This window comes from Pocillopora verrucosa, chromosome 4, assembly GCF_036669915.1.
Source record: "Pocillopora verrucosa isolate sample1 chromosome 4, ASM3666991v2, whole genome shotgun sequence".
NCBI classification, from domain to species: Eukaryota; Metazoa; Cnidaria; class Anthozoa; order Scleractinia; family Pocilloporidae; genus Pocillopora; species Pocillopora verrucosa.
Genome location: NC_089315.1, coordinates 26,656,986 through 26,676,071, shown reverse-complemented (window position 1 = coordinate 26,676,071; position 19,086 = coordinate 26,656,986). Strand labels below are relative to the sequence as shown.

Sequence of the window (19,086 nt, the reverse complement as noted above, 5' to 3'; positions counted from 1 at the left end):
TTTTTTTTTTTTCTTATGTTTATTTTTTATTTTATTTTATTTTTTGCTCCACTGTTGCTACGCACCGTTCGTTTATTTCGCCGGCTAGTGGAACGCTAATAGAACATTGAATAATGGAAAATCAGAAGTGAAGAGGACAAATTAATTTGCATGCAGCGTCGATATCACCACTCTCATAAAGCAATCTTTGAACTCAGAGAAGAGCCTGGTGATGACATCTGTATCGCACATAAAGTGGTTGTCATTCATGGGAGGAAACCGCTGTAATCTTTAGCGAGAGTCTCGTTCCCGCTTGGCTGCCAACATTCCTGTTTGAACTGTTGTGTAAAGGAGTTTCTTCGTCGTTCTTAGAAAGGAGAGCCATACCTTCGCAAGACAAAAGCAGCCTTTCCTGATAGACTAATTAAGGCAAATTATCAAGTGGAAAACTACACAGCACGTTATTTTGACACGTGACCCTCTCCTTTGCTCAGAAGTTTCGAGGAAAGTCAGCTGGGTCGGCGATTCCGGGAAATTCTTGCAGTGGTTTTCTACATATAAGAATTCACTAATTTGTCGATAGAATTTCTCATAGACTGCAATGTGGTGGGATGACGACGATTACTATTCCATACCGTATTCCTTCGGTTCAAATGATGATATGGACGATGATAGCGACGATCATTACACCTTTGACGACGATTACTATTACAGTAGCGGCGAAGATTATTCCGATGTTATTTCTCGACGGATGAGATCAAAAAGTGATGATGTAGAAGATATTACAGAAATCGAAGCCTCCACGCCGAGTTACCAAGTTTCTTCTCTGCAAGACTTGTGTTGTCGGTTTATTTCACGGAGATTTCCGTTCGCTTTCATCGAGCATCGATCTCCCCCGATTCCGGACCAGCTTCAGCTGAAAATCATCCAGTTTTCATTCCCCGAAGACGAAGATATGATACGGAAGTATGCCGAGTTTAGTCGCAGCAGTGTTGACTTCTCTGCAGCGAGAAGGCTGGTCGAAAATGGAACTGTGAAAGATGTGAATCAGATAGGTAGGTGAAATGATTACATGAAAGTATTGTATAAACATCACGTCCACCACTGATACTCTTATTAAAGTGTGAACGTTATAACAAAGCTCACCGTTTTAAAGCCCCTTCCTCCCCCCCCCCTACAACTGTCAAAAGTGTCTGATTTCTAGAGCCCTTGCACCTTCCCCCTTCCCTTCCTGATAAGTCCTCTCTTCCCTCCTCAAAGAATAAGTTCTTTTGTGGTATTTTTATTTATCTATGTTACACATAACTCTTTTTACACCCTAATATCAGTATACATATTCTCCATACCCTTCTGTATACATTTCCTTTGGTACTGGCAAGGAGAGTTGGGTTAACAATTAAAGCTTCTTAGGTTGGCAATCATTTCCTTTATTCTCATGATCAAGATAAAATGACTCAGCAGTTTTACTGTAAGGAGAATTAGATGCTGGCTTCTCCTGGGGTTTAAGGGAATTAGAAGCATTTCAGTTCAAGGTATATCTGTATTTGAAAGCTTTCATTAGTTCCTGTCATGAATAAGGTTCTTTCAACCAAAATAAAAATGCACACTGGATATGGCAGTCATTAACTTAGGGTGATTCAGAAGGAACACAATCCACATTTGACCGGTTTTAAGTTTTTATTGAGCCACTGCTCAGAAAGAAGCTATCCTCTCCTATAAGCTCCTTAACCAGAAGCCTGTTCTGGGAAGCATAGTAGGTTACAGTGACAATGAAGCTAGGATTGATTTTGTTTTGCATGCAAATTTTTAGAAAATTCATGCTTCATATTTACTCTAAACAGCATTTTATTCATCATAAAATCAAAAGGGAAAACTTTTTAGAATCTCCCTTCATGTGTGTGAGGTGTCAGGGAATTCTTGAGGTTTTTGAAAGGAAATTAAAGAAAAATTTCATTTGTCAGTTATATTTCAGGAGGCATCATCATGCCTCATTCTGATTCATAAATTCATGAATTGTGCGTGCCTTTCTGCAAAATTCACAAATCTCATGAAAATTTTGGCCTTAAGCACAAATTACATATAGACCCTTTGCCAAACTCTCTGCAAGAAGATCTCATTAACATAGGGAAAACAAAAGTATCTTTAAGTTATATTACTTTCTTCTCTATGTACAACCTTCTAGTATACATGTATGCTATTTACAAAGAGATTCAATCTACTTTGAATTTTCTTAGGTTTTCGTCTAAGCGCAACTGTTGGTGATCGAAGGACATATCCTCGCCGAGGAAATAGCAATAAGAGCTACGTTACTATTCAGTTTGACCGTGGGAAAATTACCTCTGCTCACTGTTCTTGTGAGCTGTCCACAAACTGGTGTGTGCATGTTGTTGCAACATGTTTGGAAAGAATCAAGAATAAAGACAAAATTTCTATTCACATGCCAATCTCTGACTCACTCAATTTGTTGGACAGAGAACAGTTGTTAAAGTTTGCACAGTACCTGCTAAGTGAACACCAACATGAACCTGTTGTAGAAACAGCCCAGCAACTGCTCAACAGACTTTTGTCTCGTCAACAACAGGACAAGCCAGATGACATTAATTTGATTGCTGGTGCTCCCGATCCAACTGCTGGACCAGGTAATGCACAAGATAATGTACAATAAATGTTATCGCAGTAGACACTTTAGTGGCAGATCCAGGGGGGCTAGACCCTCCCCCTCCAAATATATAGATTTAGCCAAGCCTAAAAGTGGAGCTTGCACTTTTTTTTCCCACATGTCTCAAGGGCACAACGCCTTGCTCTGGCCAGGACTAGAACCCGGGTTGTCCGACTTGGAGCCCAGTGCACTGACCATTGGACTACTGAACAAAGCCCGCGGCATGCCCGCGGTACAGTTGACCGCACATGTTAAAAGTAGCACCTTGTACAGTCGTACAGTCATATGGTTGTACATTCAAATTCTTTTTTGGCTTGATGGGTTACTACTATTTTGTATAATTATGGGGCTATGCTTTGCGAGCTCTACTATCAGACCTGTATTTTACTTGTTGTCTAAGCTCAAGGGCAGAACCACTTATCACTACTCAACTTGAAGTGTTTCACTTATTTTGAGATCTCTTAAAATCGTTTAGGCTCTAGTGTAAAAAAAAATTCTAAGTCATCTTGATCAAATTGTGGACCCAACTCAGGAAACAAAAGTTCTTGGATCTCCCCCTGTTCTTTATACAGTTTATGGCCATTTTTACATGTGGCAAGAGAAACCCATAGTTGTACTTAAAAACATTTTTCAATTGAAGGGCTTGACTCCGAAATGTCTATTACAGTGCTGTATTCCTGGATACTTTGCATAAAGTCTGTTAAACTAATTCCTTTTATACTGTTTTTGATCATTGATATTTTACCTTTATGTACAGTATGACTCATTCAAACTTTTGAATATTGATTGTTGTTAAAATTTCAACTCCAAATTTTGAGTTTCTACTGTTCTTATAATTTTGGAAATGTAGAAAAAAGGAAGTGAAAAAAAAATTCCAAATATAGGAACACTCAGGATATAATGAAAATTAAAAAAACATTATTTCATATTTTGTGATTTTTGGATACAAGACTGTTATAGCCAACTTGGTGCTATGGGCCTGTGGCACCGGCTATTACCATCTCATTAATGCAATTAACTGTTAATTATATAAGGTGTATTTAAAGGTAGACACTGTACATACATTCAAATATTCCAGTTTATTTTTTTAAGTCTTCTGGAATGCTGCTAATGAATTTTTGTTTAAATTATTTTCAGGCTTGGACGAAGAAGCTCACTGGTTTGTGTCCAAGAGTGGATTTCAGTCTCGTTGCGAGAGCTTGATGTATGAGTCTCAAGCAGATCTAGGATTCATATCCTACAATGATAGGGATAATGACAGAGGCAGTTCAGTAACTGAGTTATGGGCTAAGAATTGCTTTCAACAAGCGCTTGTTCAAGGTATAAATTACCCTCAGCAGCAATTTACTTTAAAGTGGTACTCTAATTGATCTCAATGCTGATTAAGTGTTTGGTCACAAAAGAAATCATGGGTGGCAGATTTTTGCTAAAAGTTAAAAGTACATGTACATAAAGGAATTTTGAAAATGGAGTGGATAATAAAGTTGGCTGAAAGTTTGGACCTGGTTTTGGGATTCTGTCTGTAAGGTAGTTAAGACCATTTTTCTTTTGTGGGGTAGTTGGTTTTCATGCTGAGTCAGCTTTTTGCATTTTTTTGTTTTTTTTGTTTTTTGCATTTATAAAAAGTATGAAAACCTTTCCAGACTTATATATCCTTATAAGTTGCACTTGGAAACATAACCATTTACATTTGCAATACAACTTATATGCTTGTTGTTGCTTTTCTTAAAATTTTTACCCTGTAGATGAAATGGACCTTCAACATAATGACTACTGCACCTACTCCTCTTCCCGTCGCCTAAATGTTCTTAAAGTCTTGGAAGCAGTTGCTGATCTGCTTGAGGATGATTTTATGAGTGCAGTGTCGGCTTTGACCATGTGCACTGAGCAGTTAACAGAGAGATTGAACAAGATCTGCCGTGTAGACTCTCCTGCTGCTGATACAGTATTAAGGTGGCGTCGTGCAAAAGAGCAATCCAAAGAAAACACGGGGATTTTTTTTGGATCATTGGCTGGGGGCTTCACACCTAGAATATCAAGGTAATAATGTAAGCTGGAGGTTTCAAAAAAAAGGTGGTAACTTTCTAAAGAGGCCACTGTAAAGAGTTTTGAAGCTGAACTTTTGAGCATGAGCCCTTCATCAGAGCAAATGTTTTCAATAATGACCTGCTATGGTAGTCTACCATCACTCATAAGACCTCCTACTCCTGTCTGTTTAGCCTTGGAGCAGGCTCTTGTTCTGGGCACAGCTGCCTGCTACATCATTAGCAGCTGCTAACCTACAAAGTTGTTGAAACCCTTGGTGTAAGGTATACATGTATGGGTTAGCTGTGTGAACTAGTTGTCTCTAAATTTTTACCTGCAGTTAATAACTCAAACCTTCAAACTTAGTCCTTCACACTCTTACATCAGTATCCATTTTCTCCATATTCTTTTCAAATATCATTCCAAAAAAAAAAATCATTCAAAAATCAAATCTTCTTAGGACTGCAATCATTTTATTCACTCTTATGATTTTAATGAATGATTTAGCAGTATTACTGTACTACTAAATTTCAAGGGTTGAATGAGGTTTTTCAGATAACTTGTAAAGTATGGGGAGGTATTATGATTATTTCTGGAAGTCTAGCTCATTATTGCATGGCAAACATCACTATGCATAAGTGTGACATTGCTGTTCTGTTCAATTTGTTTTCTAAGTTGCTCTACACTGAGTGATGAGGTCTCAAGACTGTGGCGATTAACTGTACTTAGGCCTGGTGTTCCTCCTAAACAACGCAAGGGAATGATTGAACAACTGAGAACGTTAAATCAAACAGGTATGATGTAGATTTTTTTCTTTTTTGGTGTGAAATATATAGCATTACTTGTGAGAATTTCGTTAATTCATTAAAGAGAGCACACTAGTACTGTGCATCATTAGACCAAGTGAATATCTTGAAAATTGAATTTGACAAGGATACCCAATATTATGAAGAAACCTCGACTTAGGCAGACAGTAACAAAGCTTTTATGCAATTCTGTCAAATACAGGTTTTGTTGTTTATTTATATCTATTAAGTTGCGTTATTTTTGGACAGAGATGAATGCTTGAGTACATGTACATTTTTTGTCACCACTGTTGTTGTTCTTTCAAAAGCATCTGAGTGTGGGATGCATGTACCAGTACAGGCATCGTGAAACTTGCTAACAAGTTCTCTGTGGCTTCTTTGTTTAAACATCCATCGGCGAAGTTAGAACTTGCAACGGTTTGGATTCTCACCATGACCTCAGATTTCGTTGTTGTGGCACCCGTGACAAATGTTCACCATCGCCCTTAAACGAATACAGGTTTGTAGTTTATGTGATTTATTGTGACCAAGTTATAACTCTCAGTTTCCGTAGCATTCATGAATGGTCCATTACGTCCTTGGCATGGTTTAGAAGTCGCTGTCCGATTGGCTTCCATCAATTGGGGTTCAGATGTCTTCCAGAGTGTCCTCAGGGGAGAGTGGATCCAGTCTCCTGTTGTAGCTAGCTGTATGGCTATCCACCTAACCTGCCAATTAAAGGATCAACTTGTGAATTGGATGGAGGTAGATGAAGGGCAGAAAAATGAGGAGCAGTGCAGAGCTAGTAGGATATTGTCATTTCATAATCCTCACTGTATCTCGTTTGGTCCACATTGTATTGTCAATATCCACTCAGTGTGCTCCATGATCGAAGCCTTATATATCAGCAGCAGACATGATGAGGCTATGCGTCTAACTGTTACCCTATGCAGCACGCTTGTGCTATTCTACAAAGGTCATCTCCTTCAACTCTTTGATGCAGCCACATTGCCAGTGTCTGCCAGATGCCATTTGGGGTCAAGTACATTACCAGAGGGTGTAAATGAGAGAGATCATCAAACTGGAAACAAGGTTGACTTAGACGGTGGCCAGGAGATGGATCCGCTTGTGGAAATCAATGGAGAGTCGCCAATGAACGTTGATGCCCCTAATGAGGAGCCAAACTTTGATCATGTCTGGCCGGAGAACACCATTTTGTCTGTAACTACTTTTGCATTCCTTTTCCACTTTCTCTCTCGTAAGCCTGATTTGGCCCAGGAATGCCTCGCAAAAATGAAGCACACGCTATCTGAGGAAATTAGTCTTCATGCCTTGGAGGATGCAGAGTCGCTCAGGTTTCACATAGGAGTTATTGGATTATTACTGCAGAGACTTCCAGCACCATCTCTTCACCATGAGGTATGTTATTTTCTTTTTTTTTTTTTTTTTAATTTGTTCCTTTTACTTTGTTTGCTTACTACCTGTTGCATGTAAAATTCTGTTTTAATTCAACCGGGATTATTTTCGTAACGTGCACTTTTCTAATGGTTCAAAAGTCCCAGAAAGGAACCTTTAATTAATTTTCTTTTTCATTATTAGTCGGAATAAAGCATAGTTGTAGGTCTAGGCTGAAGCTTAGGATACTTGAAACGCTTGGTTGCATTGTCTAGTAAATATGAAGGTGGATTATGAAGCCATAGGTTGAGATTTCAGACCTTGATTTACGGTAAGTGCAACCATATACCCAAAAGTAATGCAAGATATCCTGTGTCTGAGACGTGTTGCCCAGTAGAAATGAGACCTTGTTCGACAGAAATACGTCTGAACTTCATCCCAGAGCTCGCGATATTCAGAAGGTGAGCCATTGACACAAGTCTACTTCTGAGACCTGCCTTAAATTTGTCATACTCTTTAAGATACTCTATATACCTGGTAGTCGCCAAGAACTGGGTAAGAAGGAAAGAAAGAAATGGGATACTGCTAATTTTTTTTCTTACCTTTATCAGGTGGAAGAGTACAATTATGAATGCTGGCTCACCTACCAGCTGATTTGCAGCTCCCCAACTCCCACGGATCTGAATTTCTTAGCACATCTTGGACAACATCTAATGGGTGCAGCCACACCCACACCCACACCCACGACCACACTTGCGCCACCTTCATCTCTGACCCGCGTGATATTTCATCATCTCTTCAAGGGTGCTCCCGCAGCTCTCAGCAAGAATCTCACAGAGCAACAGAACATAGGCCTTGACTCTGCGTTTCATGTTCTTGGGCATGTTAACAAGTACATGTTGAAAGAAAGATCTCCCTCATGGATGCTGTTCCAGTACGCAAACTGTAGACTCTGGGCCAAACTGGCTGAAGTGGTGTTACGGTCCCTGTCGGACTCTCCCGAACTTCTTAAAAGAGCTATGACCTATATCCTTCAGCCAAGTGGAATGCTAGGTGTACCAATTCCGGAGGGCACATCAAATGAAACCATTTCATTTGAAGTGATGTCGCGTTTGCGTAACATGGAGGTTGTTAAGGCGAAGTGTCGTATAGCTTACAGCCTGGCGAAGGCGCTCAGCTCCAAACAGGGTAACACTATAAAAATGTCGGAGTACAAAGCTGAGACTGGTGGTCGACAATGGAGAAGAGAAAGTGTTGAGATGGAAATGCCTAGAAAGATCATGAAGGCCGGTGTGGGGAATGCGCTGAAGATGTGCGCGGTTCAGATTGCTGCTCACTGTCTTTATTTAGAGAAGCTTTCTGACAGAAATCGCGCACACAGTGATATGGTTAGGTGAGTCATAGACTTGTGTGGGACACCACGATTGTACCCAACCGCTTTGCTACTTATCACAGGGTTCGAAATTACGATGAGTTGGTCGCTTATGCGACTGAAAATTAACTGTTGGCGACCAGAATCTCACCGCCTGCTGGCGACCTTCTTTAAGCCTTGTCAAGTTGTTTTTTTAGTTATTTATTTTTCCTTTTTTTTTTAATGTGAACCAAAATTCAAGAAACGAAACTCCCGTTCTTTTGTTGTTGTTGTTGTTTTTGTTGTTGTTGTTGTTATTGCTGCGCTTTTTTTACTCGCATTCTCGTATTTTCCTCTTTGGCACCAAAACGTAATCGCTCCATACGGCGTTTGTGGCAACAGTGACTGGGAAAATTTTAAAGAAGCACTGAATGTGCTCTGCATCGGGTCCACATCAATGCCTTAATTTTGGGGAAACGGAAATATTGTTTCTACATTGTATTTTTTTCTGATAGTTTTATTTTGATTTTTATCCCCTTAAGTTATGATTAATCGACCGAACCATTTTTCATAGATGGCTGCTGGACTTTGTTGTGAGTTCGGGAATGGATGCAGTGAAGTGCCTTGTGAAGTGCGAAGGTGGAGTTATGCTTTTCCTTGCTCAAAGCGAACTGTTGACTCTTTGTGAAAAAGTCCTCCAGGTAAACAAAACAGACATTTATACTATGGCTAGTTTGAAAAAATTTTACTCTTTCCGCACAGTTGAATTGTTTAAAATGAAAAGGAAAAAGTGCGAGATATACCATCTTTTCAATATGCAGTGTTAGGGCTCTACGATCCAGGGCGTGAAATTAATTTTTTTTTCTGATAGCCACCTGGCTCCTAAATTCTTCAAAGTGGTAGCCAATTCAAAAAAAGTTGGTCGCCATTTTCAAAGACAAACAAAATCTTTCTTTACGCTGTCACCGTTCTAGATAGACCCTCCAAAATTAAGTTAGGGAAAAGATCTTTAACGTGCTACAAAGTGGACACTAGGATGGATGATATACAAAGGTCAGGCTCATCTAAATCCAAGATGGCGTCTAGTTATCGCTCGAGATACATGTGCTACGTTTTGGAAACAAACTTAACGAGGAAGTTTGCCGCGGATTTATCTTTGCAAATCTTTTTAATTCACTTTATCTCTTGGTAAGGTTATGATGAAACGTTCTAGTCGCCAATTTGGCGACTAACTTTCAGGATTTGGTCGCCAAAGTGAAAAATTTAGGCGCATTGGCGCCTGCATTAGGCGCAATTTCACGCCCTGCGATCAAGAGAACAGTTTGCAGATTTCATTTTTTGCGTTTCAATGTTCACGCCCATCCCTATAACTTGGTGTTAAGGCTTTAAAACCCACATAAAGAATGATCCATAACTGCAGGAGTCTACTCCCTTTATTCGTTTCAGATGCTCGTGGCTACAAGTTGTTTTTCATTTAACTTTATTTTTCAGTTTTTTTCTTTCTTGTCATCCTGGTACGGGCCTTATAGGTATTTTGAATTGAGGGTCGTGCGTTTGCTTGTTTTTCTTTAGAAGTTTGACCTTTTAAGTGCTAGAGATATCGTCAAATCCATTCTTCTGTCTCTGTTGGAAAAGGCCAGTGGTTCTCAAAAGTTAGACGACATGAAGAAACTTGTGTCGTTTTGCAGGTAACGTGAATGTTCTTTTTCGCATTATATTTGTTTCCAGTTATTAAATAAAGATACATTATGTTGGTCAGTTGTAGAGGCCGCTTATCAGGTCCATAATCAGTCTAAACGGTCAGTTTAGCATTTCATGCCACGTTAACTAAATCGACCTATCGATTGACAGAATTTGAATCCAAGATGGTGACGTGTCTTTTTCCACTGTGTTACAGTCACCTAGGGGTTGCGCAGAGTCAGTAACGTGCATTAGTTTCGCAATGGTTCGAAAGATTCAAAAGATACAGAAAGCTTGGTGTGTAAAAACATTTTACTAACCAACTTTGCTCATCGTTTTGTAGAGACAAGCGATGTGCTATACAAATGGAACTTCTTCCTTGGATCTGCCAAAGACTGAAATCCCTAGCAGAAGGCGAAGCCTTTTTACCCTTTGAAGTTCTCATGGATGCGAGCCTAGGTATGTTTGAGCACTTCAAAGAAAAGCTGTCAACGCAAGAGAACATCAACCGGCGCATGTGGAGTCCAAGGGGAAAATTAGGCCTGGTAAGGACTTTTTTTCTATTTGAGCATTAGGCACTTAATCTATTGATAATCTTGATTGATAAATTTTTGTAACACTTATTTCAAAAAGCCTGCAACAGTAGTCACCGGTTTTATACAAGTTAAAAAATTGACAAGCCAAATCAACTGGAAAAGGAAAACGCGCAGTCCACATTTTCAAAAGCCAACAAGCAGGCTTATCTAAGACGTGTAACAAAGAAGTCGAGCTCCGGGGCAACTGACAACAAATCTTGGGAGTAGCAGGATGGCGTGATTGACTGCCAATAGGCTGCAAATAGGGAGCAGGGAAAGTTTCTAAAAACACCTAAAAAATGTCTCTAAAATATTAAATATAATTCGAAAATGTGGATTGTTTCGAAACCCCAGAGGAGGCTTTTCAGTGATGAAGGACAAATGGAAGACGACTCAGACAATGAGGACAGTGACGGTCTTATGAACAATAGGAATCCATACAAGACTTCAGAACCACACCCGCACCTGCAAGTGGCGTTTGATCTGGGAATGATGGGATTGGAGAAAATCAAAGAAAGAGCCGATGAACGGGAAGATGATTGGTATCCACGTTATCACCGCTGTCCAGTCAAGGAGCACCTCACCGTATTCTGCAGGTATTGCAGTCTCTCTCTCATAATCATCGTCATCATTAACATCATCATCGTTATCACATCGTTTTCTACCTAAGCCGAAGGCTTAGGCAGAAAACACAGACACGAGGTTTAATAATTCATGATATCATGCGAAAACCGAATTCATTTAATTGTTTTATCAAACATTTGTTAAACAATCTGCAAAAGAAGACACCTGTCTGAGTTTGCAAAGGTTTGAGAACACAACACGGACGAGGTGCTTGGAACTTAGGAAGATTTTGAAATGATAACTCAATATTATCTGCAGTAGATATTGGGTTATTATGGCTCTCGACCAATCAGAGTTTTTATAGTAAGTCCTATGTCTAATAACATTTTATATCAGTATCGTGTTATTGTTATCATAACCACAATCGTTTATGGACTCCATGAAATAAACCTGCTTCCTAAAAAAGCCTTGGAATAAAGGAAAACCACCATGTCGATAAACCCTGTAACTTTAATAATATTAATGACGTTATTTACGAGTCAACGTGATTTAGCATCGCTTCTAATTGGGGACAAACCATCTTGGCATGTGAAATTAAAAATGTTAGGATAACTACGCGCGGTGAAAATGTCATGAAATAGTGGCATTTATTTATGTCTTTACTAGTCAATAGTCTTTATTAGTATTTAGTGTCATTATTATCATTATTATTATTACTATTGTTATTATTAATGAACCGATATTGAATCAAGTCCAAATTGGTTACAGGGTGTATTGTCTTATTTTATACTGACAGGCTTGTGTGCTATGTGGCAAAGAAAACGTGGCTCACTGAAACTCAAGAAACATATCATAAAATTTCCAGAAAAATTCGAATTCTAGACAAACCTCGAAAGAAGGTCGATAAAACAATTGCAATTTCCGATGACAAACCAGGATGCAGTCATTGGGAAGATGGTATGCTTTTGTTAGATTTTATTGTTTTAGTTCAAGGGGTAGAAGACATTGGATGTACACTGTGCTCTCAGTTCGATAAATTCTTGAGCGGAATGTACCAGCGCTAACGTTAGACAAACTCAAGAAGCCATGTCCCAGTGTTTCTAAATTAGATTTTGTACAATTTTATTGAAGCACGTGTTGACTAAAACAAAAACTAAATAAGTCAACGTTTCAACAACTTGATAGGAACCCTTAAGAACCTGCGATCGACTCTCACTCTGGGTGTTGTTGTCCTTCTTGCTATTTTAAAACAGCTGAAGCTTCTCTTTTAGGCGAGGCTGTATTAAATACACTTTGGCCTGAAGGTTTCAGAATTGGGGAATATCACTTTGGGAATATCACTAGACATTCCTCAGTTTTAGCTGGGACATTTTCGGTCACGTGGTGCGTGTAGATCGAATTACTAGAAGAATTGTCTTCCATTTATTTTTGCATCTTGAACTCATTTATTTTGCAGCACAATCACAGAGTGTCTCTCAAAAGTCTTCCGAGGATTCATACCTGCACAAATTCGTTTGTTCCTTGATCAGTAACGTCGATAATCCCATGTGGCTTTTCGAGGTGGTTAAAGAGGTAACACTTACATCTGTAAAATGATACAACCATTTAAGGGATGATAGGACGTTCATAGGGAAAAGCTTGATATTAAGACTCCGCCTTCTTAAGTCAAAATTTTGCATCGGATTGCTTGTTATGTTTTTATTATCATTTTTTTTTATTTTTTTGGCAGAGAAAGGTCTGGGTTTTCACATCATGTGTTTGCTATGCAATCATAGTATGTGGTGATACTTTGTCTGCTCTCTGATCGTAATTATTCTTCACAGCTTGGGCAACACCTGAACACTGAAGGCGCACGTAGTAGCCCGTCATCAAGGGTTGAAAGGTATGAGAGACGCGACGCAGAGATCAAAGAAGCTTGTCAGACTCATCCTTCAGTTAAGCTTCTACTTCAAAGGTAAAGAAGTTTTGGTTCGCATTTGAGGATATCACATACCCCTGGCTTCGTACCGAGTTGCCTGAAGCTCGTTTGCTTCAGATGCAGCTGTATTTCTAGTTTTTGCTTTGTGGTTTTGATTTTCCTTTTTGCGGTGGTAGTTTACTAGTAAAAGTTCTTATTCATAATGAAATAAATTGCATTTCCCCGGCAGATGAAAATCAAGTAAAGCAATGATTCTTGCAGGTGAGCCGCAATGGAAGCAATTGCAGAAAAGAAGCTTGAAAACATTTAGGCTTTCTGCCTAAATTGCAGCTCACCTGCAAAGACCATTGCTTTACTTTAGTTAAATTTCTAAAAAAAAAAGAAAAAAAAGGAAAAAAAAGAAATTCTGTTTGGCCAGGACACCCAACAATAGGCCATATTACAGTTGTGTGCTCAGTTGCCAAGCTTTTGATTTGGAGTGAGGTTGAAGGTGACCTTGTTGTGATAGAGACTAGTATCTAGTATCTAGCATGATAACAAAGAAATATACATTTGAAAACCGTGATGGTCTGTATCATAAAAAGGTCACACTCAGCCTCACTCCTGCTCCAAGGCTTGGCAACGAAGCACGCAACTGTAAAATGGACCACTACAGAAAGAGGCCTGAAAAATTCAGGCTCTCTGCCTAAATTTCAGCTCACCTGCAAAGATCATTGCTTTATTTTAGTCAAATTTCTAAATAAAAAGTGGAAAAAACCTTCTACCACTTTCTCAACCAACGAATTTTTGTCCTTAAAGGATCTCCTTGTACAAAATAGCAATCATGCATGATGTGTACCTGTGTAAAGATCAAAAAAAAGAATCATACTTTAATGGTCGTCATACTTTTAAGTCATTATTTTTTCTTCTTAATTTAGAGCCGTTGATGAATTTTTGAAACTTTTAAGTGGCCCCAAGATGGTAACCGCCGTCGAGGAGGTTACCCATCGCCGCGACCGACGCCATCTTGAACCTTCGGAAATAATGTACGAACTTAGGCGCTCCAAGGTTATGAACACAAACATGACAGACTTACTGAAGACCACGAAGAGAGCTCTCAATATCTTGGATTCCAGTGGAGCCAAGCTAAAAGACTTGACAGAAGAGATTTCAAAACAGTATCCCATTTTGCAGCCGTTGTTGGATCATGTGTTGGGAGATAAGGATATTTACTCGTCGGATGAGCGCGAAGTGGGTCTGTTTCGGTCACACGCTGGCATTTTCCCTGCTTTGGTTGCCCATGGCTTGTTCCCGGGCATGTTTGAAAGCGCCTTCTCGGATGACTATTTTTAACTGGAAACCGCGTTTAAAGTGCAAATTAACCCGCGACAACGAGGTCATTAGTATAGGTAACAACATAATTTCAAGTGTAATTTAAAGTTAAGAAGCACTAGTGAATTTTTCAAAGACAACAAAATTGCACTAGCCCATAGGGCAAGTGTAATTTGTAGTCTTTAAAAAATTTACTAGTGCTTTTTACACCAAATTGCAAGAGAAATCATGCTATTTCTTGTTAATAATTTACATTAAAAAAACATCACAGAAAGTCAAGACAGACGAAATTTTGAAAACGCACGCGCGCTATTTGTAATTTGCACTCGTGTTGCATGAGAGTGCACTCGTTTTCAGTCAATCAGAAGCGCGCACTTTTTTCATGTAGACTACTATGTTTGTTTTTATTAGGGTTTAAAGGAGTTTAAATACCAATGTTCACCTTTATGATTAGGTTTTCTCAAGGAAACATCCAGCGCTGTGACAAGTTGCCGTTAAACGGCTGGAGATATTGTATAAACAGAAGATTCGATAACGTGCAGTTTAAATATAGGATCAACATTTTTGACTAAAAACTGAATGATGTTCAACAGCCATGTTGATGTTTCAGTTCACTTTTTCCATCAGCTCATTTCCGAGCCTTAAATCGTAGCTGTTATCATTATCAGATAAGCTTTGCTCCTATTTTTGAATACAGGTGGTAGTTTGAACCATGAAACAAACCTTTCGTTTTTCCAAATTCATTTTGTGTTAGAAATGCTAATGATTAGATGTGAAAATACGATAAAAGCTTACTGCTATTTTAAAAAAAGTTTACTTGAAAATCTGCACGAAACGTTAAATGTATCCCTTGGATTCAACCACTACAATGTGGCTGCTGAAAGAGGATTTACCTTTTCATCTAAGTTGTTGAGATATTAGGTAATGTTGTTTTGTTTTTTAATTGCTTCTGATGCCAATGAATTAACTATAAAGCAGTTAGGGGTAACTCACAGATGGCCACCAATAACTTGCTGTTTTGGACTTCCAATTTGAATTATGGAAATAATTGTTTTTCGGTCAGATGAAATACAGCCATGATACTGCCATAGAAAGAAGAATGTGTATGACTTCTTGAATAAAACGTGATTAATTTTTTTTCTGCGTTAAGAACAACGAAAAGGCCTGAAATAAGCACTCTTTTTGGGGACGCTGACGAGACTGACCTATTCGGAGGGGAGAGGGGTGGTGGGTTTGAGGGTTTTTGGGGATCACATGGTTTTCAGAAGGAATGGAGGTGGGGGTCAGTCTCGCTAGCAGAAAATTTACTGACAATGAGGCCCATCAGAATACCATGGGGTGGGGGGAAGGGGTAAACTGATGAAATTTATTGTGACACCTCTCACACCCCAGCCAATAACTCAAGACTGGTACCCTAAATCAGAAGATTATGGAATCTGGCTCAAAACTAACTCCCAGCAAGAGACTATAAACTCTTGCTTTCAACTGGTCATCTATAAGGAAATACTCTAAGTTGCTATGGCATTGAGTTGAGATAAAAAGCACTCTTTAAGGTAGCAAGCTAAGAAATAATTATGATTTTAAATTTCGGCTCTGGGCACTACTGTATACCTCCAATCAGAATCATGAAATTAAATTTTAATAGGAAACGGATTAGACCTTATTTCTGTGACTCCTAGGTTGTAATGACTTCCCTTAATTTAAGGCAGGAGGCAGTCGTCCCCTTATGAAGAATCTCCAGTTGCAGTTTTAAGATCAGTGAAGTTCAATTCTACGTTAGCACTTTTGATTGAGTAGAAGGCACTTGATTCTTTCCGCATGGGTTCCCGCCGTCGAAAACCCTTTGTTGCTATTTGTTTAGATGTAGCACGGTTCCACCCGGAGAAGTTGATACCTGAATTACGCTTATCGAATGAGATTCCACAGCTCTGAAATCTTGAGAAATTCGAGCAGCACGTAAATTTCTGCAGTGAATTTAAAACTACACGGTTTCTTAGAATATACAGCACCGGAAATAAAGATCCCTTGAGACGAAAGAAGAAGTATACAGTGAAAGCCACTCCTGAGGAAAGGACCTGATTTTCCGGTAACATCGTCCAAACTATCGCTACAACGAACGGTGCTGTACAAAGTACGTAGAGCAGAAACAGGACCATAGCAGTGATCGGCGACTTTGTCTGAGCACGTGCAACAAAACTATTCGCGGAATTGGGCCATGTTGTAACTCTAAGTAAACTGTCTCTTATTTTCACCCTCCGTCTTCGCCGCAGAGCGCTGAAAACACGGCATGAAACGTAATAGATACACATTTGAGGAATCATTACGCACACAGTCTTGTGAAAAATGGACAAGGCAGTCGACGGCATCCCCGCCTCAAATAGGCGAGGAAGAGTGTGACAAACTAGAGCCAGCTGACTGAGAGAGTTTTCAGATCGATGCTTAAGAGAGTTTGCGTGCCACGGAATCGCTACAATTGTAGATTGCATCCAGCACCATATCAAGGACGCTACAGTTTGCTTTTTTGTCATTTTTTTTCTAGGTCTTACCAGGTTTATGTATCTATCGATGGCTATTCCACTCATGCTCAGGATCGACGCCGCCTTGAGCAGGCTATCGAGAGAAACCGACAATTCGCAAAATAGGTAGCTATTCGTAAGCCTTGGAATATAAGCTGGTGTGAGATAAAAAGCAATATCCGATAGGGCAAGGAGAATGTCCACCAGGCAGTGATTCAAAACCATCGTGTTTGTTGTAGTTCGCATCTTGTGGTTCAAAGAGTAAGAAATGACGACAATGGAGTTCGTCAATAGCGAGAAAAAGATCAAACAAACGGAAGGGATGCATCGTCCAATGTCAAACTCTTGTAGCAGATATTTCTCATTTTCTAATAGCGATCGGTTGGAGATATTATGGAAGTGCAAATGATTTGCCATTTTAGTCCAAAAATTCAGTGTTCCCTTGAGCGGTTAAACTCGAAGTCGCACATGGTTTTTAGAATTTTCGTGAGCTTCACTTGATTCACGATCTCCTCGCTCTGTAAGGATGAACAAAACATGCATAAGCAAGCTTCCTCTTCCAGTTTCGAAACATTTTCAATCTGCCAGGAAATTTCCTTGATTCAAATCTTAAGCCGACGTGTTCAACGAACGTCATGACTCGCTAATCATGACAATATCATGCGTTTCCGCTAGTCATCTTTACCTTCTTTAAGAAAAAAATGACTCTGCTGAGCGCAGTATACCTTCAATAAAAGACTACACATGTGCACTTGTAAATTTGTCCCCAAAACAATCGCTAAAAATCATTCGTGCAAGAAAAAAATCGAGTTTTAAATTGAATTTACGGATCTTTAGAAATATGTAAATAAACAGGAAACTTGAAAGCATTTCCATGTAATTACTGTAATTCATCTTGGTACGTGATTACACTATTATTCAATTAATTTGAATTCAAACGATTGCCAATGTCATCTTCGTTTTCTAGTTTTTCTCTATTTGGTAATCACAATTTTATCATTACCTTAACACTTCGGGGGCAACGTGCAAAGTATAATAGACAGAATGTAATTTAAATCTAATCTAAAAAAATATCGATTAACTTAGCTCGTACACAATGATGCAAAAATAATGTATATATATTATCCAGATCTCTATCTTGTCATTTTTAAGGTTGGGACTAAATTTCGTTGGAACATAAATACAGTTGTGAATTGACGAAATAAATTTTTAACGATAGAATTTGGAAGGGTTTGAATTATACTGCCTATATTACAAAAAAATTCAAAAAGTTTCACGTGTCGACATGTATCTCGAAGCTTGTGGATAACAAACTAAGATTCCAATTTTGTATTTTAAGTGAAAATTTACTTGGAATTAATGTTTACATTCTCTCGGGTCCCATATTTTTTAGACATACTTAGTTTTTTACTTCGCTGTACTTCTTTAGTTTATCCATTTCCGTCATCGTTCTCTTCTCCGGTCGTAATATTTACACAAGTTGTATAAATATTTACTTTATCGCCTTACTTTGACTTAACAACGTCTGATTCTTACATCAAACCCTTTTAGTTTTGCTACTAAAGTTACGTCTCGTCGGAAAAATCTGAAATTAAATATCTGGATTCCCCATGCCCGATGAAACCAAAAAGCAGTATATGGATTTGGCGACCATCTAATATTTCATGCTGAATCATATAAAAATGAATCATAACTAAAAGCTTATGTAAGGCTTCCATTAAAAAATCTCTAAGTGCATCTGGGGCTTCCTTGATTAACGCGTTGGTAGAAGACAACTTTTTTTGGTGCTCTACCTTTCGCCCGTGACTCAAGCTTTCTGCTCACCTCGCTTTGCTGTAAAAAACAACGCTCTCGGTCAAGCTAAGATAAACCAGACTGCTTCGAATGGTTTCAATATCCGCTTCACCACTCTTCGTTTCGTTAAAATTGCCTTATGTTGGTACGAGAAGGCAGCCTCTCTTATGGCGACCGTAGTCGTGATGAACGTATATCGTGATAAAAAAATAAAAAGATCGCACCTGTGTCGTTTCGCTGTCGCAATCGCCTCAGCTTGCTAACCGGGCCTGAAATTTCTCATAAGGGAAGACGTAACTCGCACAGGCCACAAGCCTCACGATGGTGCAGTATTTGCGTCCGCTAGATTTAGCTTAAAGCCAACCACAGTAATACATGGTTATAACTTTCTTGCTCGTCACGCCACATTTTTCAAAGTGGGCAGACTTATTTTTCCGTTGTAACAACAATTATTAATTACCCCTATTCTTAGATAGAAAAGTGCTCTTGACTAACATCCGATTAGGTAAGACGTCGGTGAAGTCACTCGATTGC

At 39.0% G+C, this 19,086-nt stretch overlaps 2 protein-coding genes across 2 annotated transcripts; one reads left to right on the top strand and one right to left on the bottom strand.

Annotated features, from left to right (window-relative positions):
• The first annotated feature begins 278 nt into the window (after positions 1-278).
• Positions 279-15,378, top strand: LOC131773436 (uncharacterized). Its single transcript, XM_059089410.2, has 15 exons — positions 279-1,034; positions 2,214-2,618; positions 3,776-3,958; positions 4,384-4,678; positions 5,339-5,457; positions 6,014-6,867; positions 7,455-8,236; positions 8,769-8,895; positions 9,767-9,882; positions 10,218-10,419; positions 10,804-11,045; positions 11,810-11,970; positions 12,470-12,585; positions 12,837-12,967; positions 13,849-15,378. The coding sequence occupies exons 1-15, from the start codon at positions 581-583 to the stop codon at positions 14,261-14,263; spliced, it is 4,602 nt and encodes a 1,533-aa protein (XP_058945393.2). The 5' UTR covers positions 279-580; the 3' UTR covers positions 14,264-15,378.
• Positions 15,379-15,440: 62 nt separating this feature from the next.
• Positions 15,441-18,916, bottom strand: LOC131773437 (histamine H2 receptor-like). Its single transcript, XM_059089412.2, has 2 exons — positions 18,777-18,916; positions 15,441-17,276 (listed from the first exon to the last, which is right to left on the bottom strand). Exon 2 carries the CDS (start codon positions 17,173-17,175, stop codon positions 15,967-15,969), a length of 1,209 nt encoding a protein of 402 aa, XP_058945395.2. The 5' UTR covers positions 17,176-17,276; positions 18,777-18,916; the 3' UTR covers positions 15,441-15,966.
• Between the last annotated feature and the right edge of the window lie 170 nt (positions 18,917-19,086).

Coding starts and splice junctions, on each gene's coding strand:
- LOC131773436 (XM_059089410.2), top strand. CDS start 581: ATGTGGTGGGATGACGACGATTACTATTCCATACCGTATTCCTTCGGT. Junction 5,458..6,013: donor GAGAACGTTAAATCAAACAG/GTATGATGTAGA, acceptor TATAACTCTCAG/TTTCCGTAGCATTCATGAAT. Junction 11,971..12,469: donor ATGCAGTCATTGGGAAGATG/GTATGCTTTTGT, acceptor TTTATTTTGCAG/CACAATCACAGAGTGTCTCT.
- LOC131773437 (XM_059089412.2), bottom strand. CDS start 17,175: ATGGCAAATCATTTGCACTTCCATAATATCTCCAACCGATCGCTATTA.